The sequence below is a fragment of the Melozone crissalis genome, unplaced genomic scaffold (genome assembly GCF_028551555.1).
Source record: "Melozone crissalis strain CALT ecotype California unplaced genomic scaffold, PUWL_Pcris_2 ptg000106l_1, whole genome shotgun sequence".
NCBI classification, from domain to species: Eukaryota; Metazoa; Chordata; class Aves; order Passeriformes; family Passerellidae; genus Melozone; species Melozone crissalis.
Genome location: NW_026535883.1, coordinates 3820108 through 3833885, shown reverse-complemented (window position 1 = coordinate 3833885; position 13778 = coordinate 3820108). Strand labels below are relative to the sequence as shown.

Sequence of the window (13778 nt, the reverse complement as noted above, 5' to 3'; positions counted from 1 at the left end):
AATTAGGGGAAGGGTGGAAAATATTTCATCCTTCCTACCATTTTTCCAGTGTCTCCACAACTACTGATTAAAAGGCAAGACTGTGTTGAAGGCAACCAGACAGCTAATAAAAATATTTTAAACACAATATTTCCTTCATAAGTTATATAAAAAGATCCTACATCCCAAATCATTTGATGTGGATGCATTTAGGTTGGGTTTGTTGTTTTTAAGTCACATTGTAAACTGGTTCACACTGGAACTGCTTTTCAGAGTTGGGTAAAGGTCTGAGGTTTACACTATTGCAGAAATGTAATAAAAAAAAAAAACCTAAACAAAACAAAAAACACTTTTAGAGACCGAAGTCAATATATCATTACATTAAGAAACGTTTAAAGGGTCCAAATGTCATTAAATAATTATAAATATTCTTTTAAACTTAAATGATGATTCATGTTAGCAAACAACCTCAAATTTTACACATTTATAATTTAAAAAAAAAATAAAAAAAGAACATAGCCAAACACAAATACTATGTATACCATTTTGGCTCTAGTAATATATATTGCCATTCTCATATTTTGCATAAGTAATAACATTTTGTTTTTTGTTTTTCAAGGTTTTGGTTATTATTTTTGGTTTTTGGCTAATCGAAGGCAAAACGAACGGATACAAAAGCAAAAAGGAAACCCCGGGGTTGGCTCACCTAACTTGAAAACTCATTCTCTTTAAGTACCCAAAAACAAACCAAGAAAGCAATGAACACAGAAATTCCAACCGTTATGCGCAGCAAGGCTCAGACAGAGTTTTTTGGGACAGCTATTTTCGTCTGAATGGATCATAGCAAAACGGAAGCAACTTGCTCTTTGCTTTCCTTTTTATGTGCACCAATACAAACCAGGTGAATTGCACTACAGGTGTGGAGAGGGTCCCATACATTGTATGATTGCAACTGTATCTGGAGTTCATGGCTAGTTTTGGCTTTCTATTAAAATAAAAGAGAATGCAGCCTTTGCCTTGCATCACCATGTTTCTCCTGATAGCCGGGGAGTCCGTTCTCTCCTTGTTGGCAAAAGTACTCACTAGTTATTACAAAACTCTAGGGGAAAAAAATAGAAGGAAAAATACAAAAAAAAAAAAAAAAAAAAAAAAAAAAAAAAAAAAGGAGGGGGTGATTTTTTTTGTGTCTGTGTGTGTAGGAAGTACATTTTAAATATAAAACAAGGTAAAATGCTTCCAAGGGGAAAAAAGAAAAAGAAAATATGTGCTTTGATTCACATAATCTGAAACATGGGTTGTGGTATGTTGGTAACTCTTGTGTTATTTATGGCCATTATCATCCCATCTACACAGTTGCACATATTGGTAAAATCTGGTTTTTTTTAAAAAAAAAGAAACAAAAAACAGGCACTTCGTAGTTAGTCGACCGTTTGGTGGTTTGGTGAATTTTTTTTTTTGGCTTGCGGAGGTCGGGCCGGCTACGGAAGAAATCTCAGTACGGCCTCCAAACGGACTCATCCATCCTGCCACTAGAATTCAAGACGGTTGGGGAGCTGCTGTGGCTGCCATCCGCCTCCACCCCGTCACTCTGGGTGGGCAAGTTAGGGTTTAGCAGTGTGCTGCCGTTGGACGTGGTGGTGCATGGCGGGAGCATCCTGGAAGGGGAGCGGTCCCCTCCCGGCACCATGGGGAACTGGTATGATCCTGACGAAGTGCCATAGTAGAGATATGGAGTGCTGCTGGTCTGGAAAGGTCCACTTTGGTTTTGGGAAGAGCCGGGGTAGGGTGGTGGTAGGTAGGTGTGGTAGTGAGTGGTTGCGGACATACCCAGTGACATGCCTGAGGTGACTGGCGGTGTATAGGTAAAGGTGGCTGGATAGTGCATTCGTGGGTTGGAGAAGCGGCTCTCAGTGAGGGATGAAATGCTTGTGAACTGCCTGGGATCTGAAAATGGGCCCAGCTCTGAAGCACCTAAAAAATTATAACAAAAGATGGGGGAAAACAATTCTGTAAATACCATTTTTTGTATCACGTGATGATAGAATTTTATTTTTCTAAGATAACCCACTTCTTTTGGCCCCCAAGAGAACAGCAGATCATATCAAGCAACACATTGCAAGGAACAGTCACACATCTGTCTTCTGGAAGCGCTGGGCCAAACTCATCCCTGGTCTAACTCCACTGATGCCAATGGAGGGAGCAGCATTGCCAACCTGAAGTGCTCAAAGGTCATGAGTCAGGTTGAAGGGAAAAAAAAATCTCAAAAATCAAGAGATTGGAAAAGAGTCAAAAAATAAAGGGGACAAAAATTTGATAAAATGTAGAGATTAAAAAAGAGCCAAAAAACAAAGGTGGACTTGGAGTTGATTTGCCTTCTGGTTTCAGAGTTTTGAGGGTCATGTGTCTCTGTTTTTTTGCTCGAGCCTCTTGAGAAACTCAGGTCTGGTTGCACACGATAGCTGAGATTCCCACCTCAGCACAGGCTGTCAGGAGCTGGGGTTTCCAGAAAAGTAGAAATCACTTTGCAACTTGTAGTAAAGCTACAAGAGCTGGCAACACCAAGTTAACTGCACCACTGACACCAGGAGAGTTACACTGGGGGTGACTAAGACCCACTTCTTGCCTTAAAACAATTTATTTAGGTGAGAATCCACTCAGCTGCTTCCTTTGGCCAAAAAACAGTTTGCTGCATCTGAAGGACGGACAAGGCCATTAAGCTGATAGAAAAAATGCAGATTTTACTCTTCAGAGAAGTTGATGGAAAATTATAAGCCCAACACTCTTTTTGCCATTGAAAAAAAATTTGTTTTCGTATGTAGTCTCTGCAGTCTGGTTGAAAAAAAAAAGACCACACAGTTTATGACTACTGTGAACGTCTGGATGGTAACGCTGTGAATTGGAGTCTAACGCAAAACAGGGATGGGTAAACTCATTTTGGCTAATTTCTAATCCCACATCAAACACCCAAAGCTTTGGAGCAGAACTGGAAAGCAAACGTTAGCTTGGTGATGTGCTTAGGAGATTGTGGGATGGACAGGAGCAGAAGACAAAGATGGTGAAAGCTCGTACTGAGAGCCAGAAGAGTGGAAAACAAAGAGAGTGTGGGAAAAGGACAGAGGGAAAGAGGGAAAGCCTAATGAGGAAGCACAGAGCAGGAGGAGGCAAATGCAATGGCCAGTATGCAGCAGACACATACATTTATAGAGAGCTGAAAAGAGCAGGGGGTAAATAAAGGGGGGAAATTATGAAATCAAATGGACCCTTCCTGCACTTCCTGCTGACACTCCTACAGCTTTGCAGCCCTGCAGATCCAAGGGTTCACTCACCTCTTTGTCAGTCTGCTGAACCTGACTTAACTAAAAGGAAAACATGGCATCTTCTAGAGTCAAACTGATGTGCTAAACAGTGAAATGTTCTATGTATCCTCAGTTTTAGATGAAGCAATGATTTTCCTTGTAGACAGGCTTCAGATCTGCCCTGCTGACATTGCTTTGTAACAGAAAGGTCTTTCCAGCCCTTCTGTTCCTGGTCCACTCTGCTGTAAGCAACAGACCCCACAGCCTCTGCCACCTTGTGTGGCACATTTTGGAATTTAGATCATTATTCTGGCCTGTCCTCCCAGCTCAGTGAACCCACGCCTACAATCATATCTAAAAGCAGCAGTGGGGCAAAGCTCAGGAGCAGTTTGGGTTCAGACTGGAGGAACTGGCTCACAGCCAGCCAAGCCTCCAAATCAGCCTGAAACCTGGGGATTATAATCGTCCATCTCTAACAATATTAAGCACAGAACTATAAGTGGGCAGTAAAAGCCCATTCCAAACTCTGATGACAATGTGATTACTATTATCTTTATCTGGGGCTGGATCAGTGACCTATGGGTGAATGGGTCTGTCTCCATCATCAACCCCTCCAACCACAGCTCCCTGGAATGTAATATAACTTGTACCTTTATAGCAAACACTCTACTACTTGATGCAACTTCTTTCGTTCCCAACTGCAAACAATAGCCAGAGGCAATACCACCCAGATTCAAAGCTGTAATTTTGGAACACTATCCTTTATATTGTGAACAGGTCTGATACGTATCTGGAAATATAAGGTTAGAACATAATTTCCCCAGCTGCTCAAAATACTGACTTTCAATCTGCTACTGCTTATTCTCTTTTTTTTTTTATTTATTTATTGTTATTGCATCTCTCCCAGCATGAACAGAGTTGCTCTTGGTTTACCCTGATAGAAGCTAAACAAGGTTTTTACAATCAAAGGTGGAATTGGTGCGAGTCTAAGGGTGTAGAAGAGCATTGGTATTTTTGGTTTCTCTGCAACCAATACTCTTTTTTTTCTTAATACAAAGGTCTCCACATAGTTTTACACATTAAAAGGCAATCTCCCTTTCAGAGCTAGATCCAAACATTATCTGCATGGTGCTGCCAAGAGATTATGTCTGTGTGGAATGACTGGGAATGTGCACACCACACGTAGGCATTTCAAATGTGAGGCTGCAGACCTCCTTATGTACCCTAGTAAATCCACACTTGTTGTTTTTACTGTTGCTTGTAAAGCACAATTGCATTTACCCAAAGGCCAAACAACCATAACCCTGACTAATCTCACTCATGGCTGTGTCTGCACAGCTCCTTGCATGCTCACTTCTCCAACTCCCCTTTTGCCCAAGTGCCTTTTGCTGTCTCCATAACTCCCTGCACAGGCCGCAATTTGTTCCCAGCCTTATTGTATCTCCATTATGTAAAATAATTTTTAAAGATCAGAAAAAGTTCTCTGTTCTAAAGTCTCATTTCTAAGGGAAACCTACTAAAAAGTCATCTCTAAATCTCAGCTTCTTGCCACCCTCACTGATGTTCAATCTTGCTGATGCATTTTCACTCTCCTCCTTTCTCTGTGCTACCTCCTTATGTTAAGGCTGATTTTGGTTTGAACTTGGAAACCCCAGACTCCTATTCATTTATACATGTTAAGCTCTTTGCTGGGCTGGGAAGAGAAGTAGTTCTACTGGGTATGGCACCCATCTTTGTATATCCAGCTGTGCACAAACAATGATGTGGATCAGCAATATGGTAACATGACAGTGCAAGTATATAATAACTATAATATTATAATAATTTATTTATTCCTCCCCCCAGGAGGATTAAAGTTCTATGCTAATTTTTCCTTTGTCAGATCAAGAAAACCATTTGCATCTGTGAATTCCCACTCTCGTGATAGCTTGCACTAAATGGGTGAAGCACAGACCCTCTGCTCTACATCGTGGGCACCACATTGCAAAACAACACTTGTATAAAGAGAACAGACTTTATTTTGTGCCACCAGAAAGAGGGACACATCAAAGAGCACAGCAATTGATCTTCTCCTTTACAGTCTCATCAGCTGACTGGGCTTAACAATAAAAAAAAAAAAGAAAAATATGTATTTTTGAAAATAAAAACCTAAACATTTTACATCTGAATGAGTCCAGGTTAAACAATTTTTAAATTTTCCAATCTGATTCCTTCCTAACATAGACTGGCACTCTAGTTTTCTGAGAGCTAAATGTTTAGAACAGAAAAGCTCATGTTAATATGCCAATATATATGCTAAGATCCCAGATTCAAGAATACTGCTCCAGTGTGTTTCATATTTAGAATAAGAACAATTAAAATTCCATGTGGCTTCACTTATTTTGATGCAAAAGCCTCATTAAAAACCCTAGACCTGGGCATTTGCCAGCAGCCAGCTCAAACTGTTTTGTGTTCGCGCTGAAAACCCAATTTTACCTGTTGCAGCTTTGCAGCTCCACCATTCACAGCTGCATGTTTGCCAAGGTCATTTCTCTCTTGCAGTTTAGAGATGCAAGCTAGTGCCAATTAATGCTCAGGTCTCAATTAATAAGCTGCACTTGTGGTTTGCAGAAAATCAGGCAACAAATTTCTGTCAGGTTTACAGCACTTTGGTCAATCATTCCCAATTATTAAAGATCATAATGTACTGCGGACAGATTAACTCCTTGTAGGTACAGCCAGCTGACATCTACTTTAAAGACTTACAGGATATATTTATAACTTAAAAATATTACAATTTGTTTTGTTCTTTAATGCTATAAATGGTCACTAAAAAGAAAAAAAAGTCCCCTTGAGTTATTACATATGTTTCATAGGGAAATTTCTAGCCCATCAAGTCAATGCAGAATCTTTCGATGCACGAAAACCAGAGTAATTCTGTATTCACTGAACAGTCTGTCTCCAGGAAATTCAGCAACATATAGTTAAATTTATTTACCAGTAGCTAAATTATTCCCTTGTGTTTCAGGGAACTTCAGTGTTAAGACATTTGCTGAAGTCGAAACTAGGTTTTGTGGGGTTTTGTTCAACAGTTCAATTCAGGCTGAGACATTGTACTAATTGACCTATTAAAATAGTTTTTTCCTTCCCAACATCTACGTCTCTGAATTATAAGCACAGCCTGGATTACTTACAGCTGATAATATCGCCTTGGATGAAACATGCCACACACTTCACATGATGAGACAATTTCAGTCTCTTACAGCTTTGCCAAACTTTAAATGTTCTGGCTGAAATTGTCCATGCTGGGCGTCTGTCTCAGGCTAAATTTTGATTTATGCATTTATTTGTTTTTAAAATTTCAGCTGAAACTCTTCTGCTGGGAAAAATACATTGTTTTACGAATCTTAAACTCTGAGGAGCCTTCCTTTGAAAAGCTGTACCAGTTCCATGCTTTGAAGTAAGGACTTGAACTTTGGAATAGGAGTGGCTTTTGTGTGAGAGATGTTGTCATGAAAATCCAGCCAAATATGAACAAATCATAAGCACTCTGACTAAAAATGGGCAGAAAAGTCTGTGCCCCTACAAAGACACTTGTCTGGAGACTGGAATGAAATCCAGGAGTCACAAGTCCTAGCATTTTTTCTGCAGACATTGCTGAAACACAGGGACATTGCCACCTGTTCCCATGCCAGCCTAAGAAGGATCAGTCCATCGACGGCTCCATTCTTTGGGATGGCAGACCCTGATTGAAAGGAGGCAATGTGGGAGTTCCTATAACATTGCAAAGTAAAATTTGGGAAGGTGGGGTTATTTGGGGTTTGCTTTTTTTTAGAAACTGAGAAACTATAAACATAACCAGAGACAAACAAAGCGATATTATTAAGGTTACCATGTGAAGAGTGAGAAACTTTGGGAACACCAGCATTCAAGATATTTCTCCAAATGTGCTATGACAAAGCATTCAGCTACACAAGATGCTATTCCTTTCTCATTAACCGGCCCAAGCTGGCCACCTCTGGAGATGCATCTGAGCTGAGGAAAAGACAAGACCATTGTCTATATATTCCCCAGATCCACTGCTCCAAGAAATCAGAAGGGGTGAAATGAACAAGGCGAGAGAGACCCAATTATTTCCTGAGTTAACTGGATTTTATATGTTTCTGCCACATGGCTCCTACATGACTCAGTTGAAATGTCTCCAAATCCCATTTTCACTTCCCTCATTTTCTGTATGCAGCTAAGATATTGGCTTCTGATTTGCACGTGTGCTAAACATTCCCAGCTGCAGCTGAAGCCAACGGGATCACAGGTCTGAATGCAAGGACACAGACAGAACTGAAATTGTGCTGTAGGTGACACACAGAGGGGGCACTGAACAACATGAGACCTTAAGGTCAGTCTCATTTCTCTTTCTAAAGAGGGTTCTTTCTTTTCTTGGGAATATTGCACTGCAGTGAACTGTATACAAATGCTATGGCAGAAATATTAGAGCAAAGCCAAGCAAGAAATTAAGGATTCCTTCTTCAGAGCAGCACTTAATGCTCTGCAATAAGCAAGGCCTGAGGAAATGCAAAGAACAAGAAGCAAACAAAATATTGAAGAGCTGCTCATTAAGTTAGCACTGTCCATCCTGTGCACTGAATGAGACAGGAATCCCGTGGGAAAAGTATCATGTGATCCTGTAATTAAAATTTGTAATATAATGCGTAAGCAGAACGAGACTGATTTAACGTTGCACAGGCAATGTAAGGACTGCGATTTTCTAATTTCTGAGCTCCTGGTTTTGCCAGTCTGAAGGATTCTTTGCAGTGTGTTTTAATGGGGGAGTGATTATTTTCCATCTGGATCTCTTTGGGTTTTCCCCCATTATCCTTCTTTCTAAGGGGGACAGTGTTACTTTGCTCTTCATTTTGTTAAATTCTTGTTCCCTGTTATAAGAGAACAAGACTAACACTTATTAGCAGACAAACTCTGCTAATAAGTGTTTATTGAATCACACACAGCATCATCCTCCTGCTTTCTTCCAGGCAAGCCTCTGTCTCTCCAAAGCTGCTGTACCTTCCCTCTGGAAGAATGGAGCTTGGGACTGCAATTCCCAGGGATCCCTAAAACACCTCCTCCTGTATCTACTCCTACCTGTAGCTATTAGGTTCTGATCTCACAAACATACCCTGGTGCTCAGCTTCGTGCAGGAGCTCAGGGACATTCCTCCCACACATCCAGCATCGAGTGTGTAAGTGCTGGGAGGGCAAGGGCCATGCAGCATCACAGAAATGATGCACCGGGCTTCTCCCTCCCTGGTTTGCTTTCCGGATGAGCATGTGTCATCTGGATTTTTGGAACCAATTATCATAGGAAATGATATGTTTTTAAATGCTCTTTTCCCTCCCTTTAGTTCAGGAGAAAAGAAAGTAAAAAAGCATTTGACATTATTTTTTTCTCAATTTCCTCCCCCCCCTCCAGGTCACCCCAGAAAGGTCTCCTGGCAAACAATAGCTGCAGAAAAGGTGTGAACTGCCCCCCCTCCTCTTTTCTTCACCTCAACAAGGTGTTAACTTCAAGGCCTAGTTGGGACCATTTAAACTGCAACATTATTAAGCACAGCAGCCTCACAAAAGTCAGAGGGAGGAAGGAACACTTTAACCCTTTCAGAGCCTCACACACAGCAGGCAAGACCCTAATTCCAGTGCATCACTTCTCACAGTCCCTCAGTACCCCAGTTCACACAGTAAACTGCACACTGGTGCCTCCTGGTATTTAGGTAACAGGTCTTTGGCACCTAAAATGCCACAGATTAATTTGCAGATGGATGTTTTCATTGAATTTATGGTGCTGCACCTAAGCCCTTTGCTGGGAGAAACACGCCATAAATAACATAGTTAGTAGTGGCCATTAAAGTACCACTCGTGCAAATAAAGGAGAGCATTTCTCAAACAGAGATGTTATATTGCTTAACACCAAAATTGGAGTTTCTCTGCATTTCTTCAGCCTGGACTCTGTCATTACCTATCCTGCTCCCTCACTTTTCTGCTGCAGGAAGCTGCTTTCTTTCCTTAAGGCACTGAGGTCTGCTGGGTGACATTAAGCACTGAAACACAGGTGGCTGCTCTCTGCACTCCCAGAGATAACTCATCTAAAATTTAGGGAACATCAATTTAGGGAACATCACAACCAACCCCTTCTAGATGGACTGTTGGGAGCAGAAATGAAGCTGTGGAAGCTTCAGCCACCACCATCTCATTCATAGATGTTGCCTCACTTATTCAGGATTTATAAACCTTCCTAATGAGAACCACAGGAGGGGGACAAATGGTCACATTACAGAAATAGATCCTGGGTTGGTGATTATGACCTGCCACCCGTGGATGCCTGTTGACCTGGTGTGATGGGGAGCCTCTGAACTTCTCAGCCTTTGCTATCTCATCTCAGTGACTCCAGTCTGGAGCTGTCATGGGTGATTTGGGTGGAAAGGAACTGGCAGTGTATCAAAAGCCCCCTGCTTGTTTAAAGTCTCAGGCCATCTACGGGCTGCACTGGAACCAAAGAGTAAATAAAGTTTCCTGGAAATAAGTGCAGGAGCTCTGCAGCACCGCGTGGCACAAACATGCACACGAGAGCGCAGCGCTCTCCGCTCGCTCTTCCCCAACCTCTCCTGCCTGAATTTCAGTCACTGCTCTTCGCCAGCCCAAAGGCATCAGCAGGAGCACTTGAGGCTTTTCTTGGAGAGCAACCTCAGAGTGTTGTATACAGCAAGGGGGTGAAACCACAGGGCTGCGGAGCAGGCACCGCGATGGAGAGCAGCGGGACAGGAATCCTGAGTAAATCCAGTGAATGGGAAGATAATATACATCATGGCTCACAGGCTACTTTATTCCTCCTTTTTCTTTTTTTTCTTCTTTTCAGAAAAATGTGCCTTAACTGTCCAGTATAAATATTTGTTTCCAATGTTGTAATGAATTGTACTTTTCCACTGCATGCTACTAACTCAGAAATACCATCTGATCCTCTAGCAGACACAAAGGAACTATGTTTTGCAGGGACAGGGAAGGGGGGGAAGCCCTTGGCATTGCTCTGTTATTTCACCCTTTAAACCCCTCCTTTTCCCTCCCTATCCAAATTTTCCTTTCGCATCTTATTCAACTAATGGACATCTCTCCCGAGGACTGAGGATTCCTTGCTGCTTCTTGATTAAGAGTTTTTAAGAAGCCGTGAAGGAAGATATTCTTTGAAACTGGATCTACTGTAGGATAGGAGCCAGCACACAGGACACCGTGTCTTTCAGAGAGGGCCACACACAGTGCCACTCCAGTCATATGACTTCTCTGTCACATCCTGAAGCCATTTCCAGCTAGTGTGCGAGTTTGTACTCCCATTTAGAAAAGGATGGGATATATTGGGAACACACATATGGAAACACTTTCAGGGAATCAGTTTCCATGAAATCCATAATAAGCCAAGTGGCTTCAGATGTGGCAGTGTGCCTCAGATTAGCCAAAAAAAAAAAAAAAAAAAAAAAAAAAAAAAAAAAAGAGGAAAAAAAGAAGGAAAATTGTTCCCTTTCAGTCCTTATTTCAGTTTCAAGGGGGGAAAAAAAGGAAAATTAAAACCAACTAATGACTTATGGCTACCAAAACAGGGAGTCACAAAATAATATAACTAACAAGAGCACTCCTCCTCCCCCAAATAAGGACACTACTATCAGCATTCCTGCATTCCTGCAGCTCCCAAAAAGCTCTCCTGGCATCTGTGAAGCTCACATGGGATCAGCAGAGCCGTGGTCCTGCCTGTGCCAGCCTGCATGGGTTGGGCATGTGCCCACTGTCTGGTAACCTGTGGGAGCAATTTTTTCCTTCCCTTACAAATTTTCCATCCTTCCCTTTCCTTCCTGCCCTTCCAAAAGCTACAACTCAGTGATAAACTGTCCATTAAGTTAATCTCCTGGAAAATGCTGGATTCAGGAGAGGATATGCCATGGATGGGGTTGGCTGTACCCAAGCCATACTAAAAGCAGGGTTTATTGTGGGATGGTGTATTTGGTTTGCCAGGCAGGGAGTGGATATCACGTGCCTGCTGTCCTTGGAACCAAAGCTCAAGACCAACTGCCAGTGCTCTCACTGATGTGTACCAGAGAGCAGAACAATCCCAAACAGAACAGAAAAGGATCAGAGGCAGGAGGAAAGAACCCAGCTCATCCAAGCTACTGTGGAATAATTGCACAGCTGAGGAAGTGGGAAGAAGCACAGATCAAGTGGCAGGAGTTCAAATGGGAACTGGAGACATGCTACGTGCATCTCTGCAACAGATACCCGCCTTTTTATCACGAGAAAATAACCAGGAATTTGGCTGCTAATTTGGGCCGTATCCTACAAACCTTACTTTTCCTGACAAACAAATGACTCCACAAATAGTCCCTCTGTTTCCAATAGGGTTATTTGCGGTGGGAGGGACCACCCAACATGCGAGGATCAGGCCCTCCATTCGCTCGCTTCAAACTTCCACAGCCAAATGTGAACACAAAAAAAATACCCACGAACTGCAAAGGCTTTTCCTCACTGCTGCTGGAAAAGCCCTGGACGAGGATGGCTGTGGAAAGGTCTCGTGTGCTATTAATACGATGCTCTTGCTGGCTTCCGCTGCCGAAACACGGATTTGCCATTTGTTTCTCAGGCTGGTTCTTTCCACTCAAGCCCCGGCACAGTAACTAACTGAAAACTTCTGCATCAAGGAGAAGGTCTCTTTTAAAGTTTGGCTTGGCTTTGCTTTCAAAGAGTTGTCTGTATATTTTAGAATATGTAGAACTTGCCTTTGATTTAAACTCGCTCTTAACAATAGACAAGAGACGATTTCTCTACTGAACGATTTAAACAAAAACAAACATATTTTGGTTACTCGGCCTTGTTTTTCAAAACGCTCTGTTTTCTTTTTTTTTTTCCCAGAGAAAAATCAAACCCTGCAAATCGTTACACTTCTGGCCAAAAAAATTTAAATTCACAAATGTAGATAATTCTTTTTTTTTTTGCCCTGAACAATATCATACACAGAGAAAGAAGAGCACCTCCCCAGCCCCCAGACATCCATAAAACACGAAACCCCCTCATCTAAACAATTAAAACCATACTTTTCTCCTCCAAAATAACTTCTGCCTTCAAAGGGCTTTTTCAGCCTCGGTCCCTGTCCACAAGCAGGGCCGTGATGTTGATTTCTGATCCTGCCCAGCACGCAGCCCCGTGTCCCCAGAGGGAGAGCAGCCGCCCCTGATCCTGCGGAGGCAGCGGAAGGCGGCTACCTGTGCTGGGAGCTGGGGCTGTGCAGGGGCAGCTGCTCTTGAGGGGATGAGGGCACTGAGCCCATGGGACTTCTGGCTACTGGAGAAAGGAGAGGGGAGAAGATACCAGGGAGGCATTTCCATCTTAGGTTGAGGATTTTAGCAGCAGGCACAATAATGCTGTTGCAGTGAAAACAGTGGAAAATAACCCAGTGACGGACAGAGTTTTTTCCATTATAGTGAGAATGCATTTCCCCCAAGTAACACAAACAGTAGTGACATTGGGCCCTGTGATGAAATGGTCAAACACATCAGCATGACTCAAGACTCACTGGCCAAGGAAATTTCAGGAGGCTCAGGGTGAGAGGAGCCCTGTGGGGAGAGCCATAGGTGAGCACCATGCTGAATCCTGCTCCCATGTCATGGGGCAGAGTGAGAACAGCTCAGGGATGTCACAACCTTGGCATGGCAGGAGCGAAGCTGTGGCTCTATGGCCACAGAGCAGGACTTGCAGGACCATCACCATGAGCTTCAGGAAGATGGAGGAAAACCTTGCACACAACTGCTGGTCTTTTTTTGCTGGAGCTGCTGCTCTCGTAGCTAAGAGTCAAAAATACTGAGCTGTGTAAAGATCTACAGAGGTTTCAGTCCATGGATTTAGGCACTCAGTGCCTGTTTAGATACCAAGCTGCCACAAAATTCAGCAGAACACAGCTAAACATAGCTGTACAGCAGGGCTAGAGGCACTGTATCCCTTCCTATGTTCACTTTAACAACATACAATTTTCAATCTCATTTAATAAAAGCTGTGTAAATCCCTCTGTATATTTTTTTCATTCCTTTCAGACCTAACCTGAACTTCCTATTAAATTAAGGCGAAATACTGTAAGCAAAGTTTCAATCCATTATAAGATGGTCTACACAGCATCCCCATTCATCAGCTGAGCTGTAGCTTAAACCAGCTCAACTCTGAACACCTCTAAATAAATGCTTCTTCTCCATAGTGTAAAGTCTGAATATGGGTTTTATCCTCCCAGGAAGGTGGTGATGAGAAAAAGAAACAGACTTGAGTCTGTAACAGCTCATACCATAAACATGCTGGAGGCTGTTTGATGTACAGCCCCTTAGGCTATACCACTAGCAGCTCTTTAGACCATCAGTAGAGATTTATCTCAGATATGGTATCTTGGATTTTAAGTTCAGATCAGCACTAGTGATTGGGAATAAATAGAAAGCCCACTTAACCATTAAATCTG

General features: G+C 42.4%; 1 protein-coding gene across 3 annotated transcripts in view; it reads right to left on the bottom strand.

The window, feature by feature from the left end:
* Positions 1-1471: 1471 nt before the first annotated feature.
* Positions 1472-13778, bottom strand: part of RUNX2 (RUNX family transcription factor 2) — a 147334-nt gene continuing 135027 nt past the window's right edge. For all 3 annotated transcript variants that reach the window (XM_054291694.1, XM_054291696.1, XM_054291695.1), the window contains one exon: positions 1472-1950. In XM_054291694.1, the coding sequence (XP_054147669.1) occupies positions 1472-1950 (479 nt within the window). The remainder of the gene's footprint in view (positions 1951-13778) is intronic.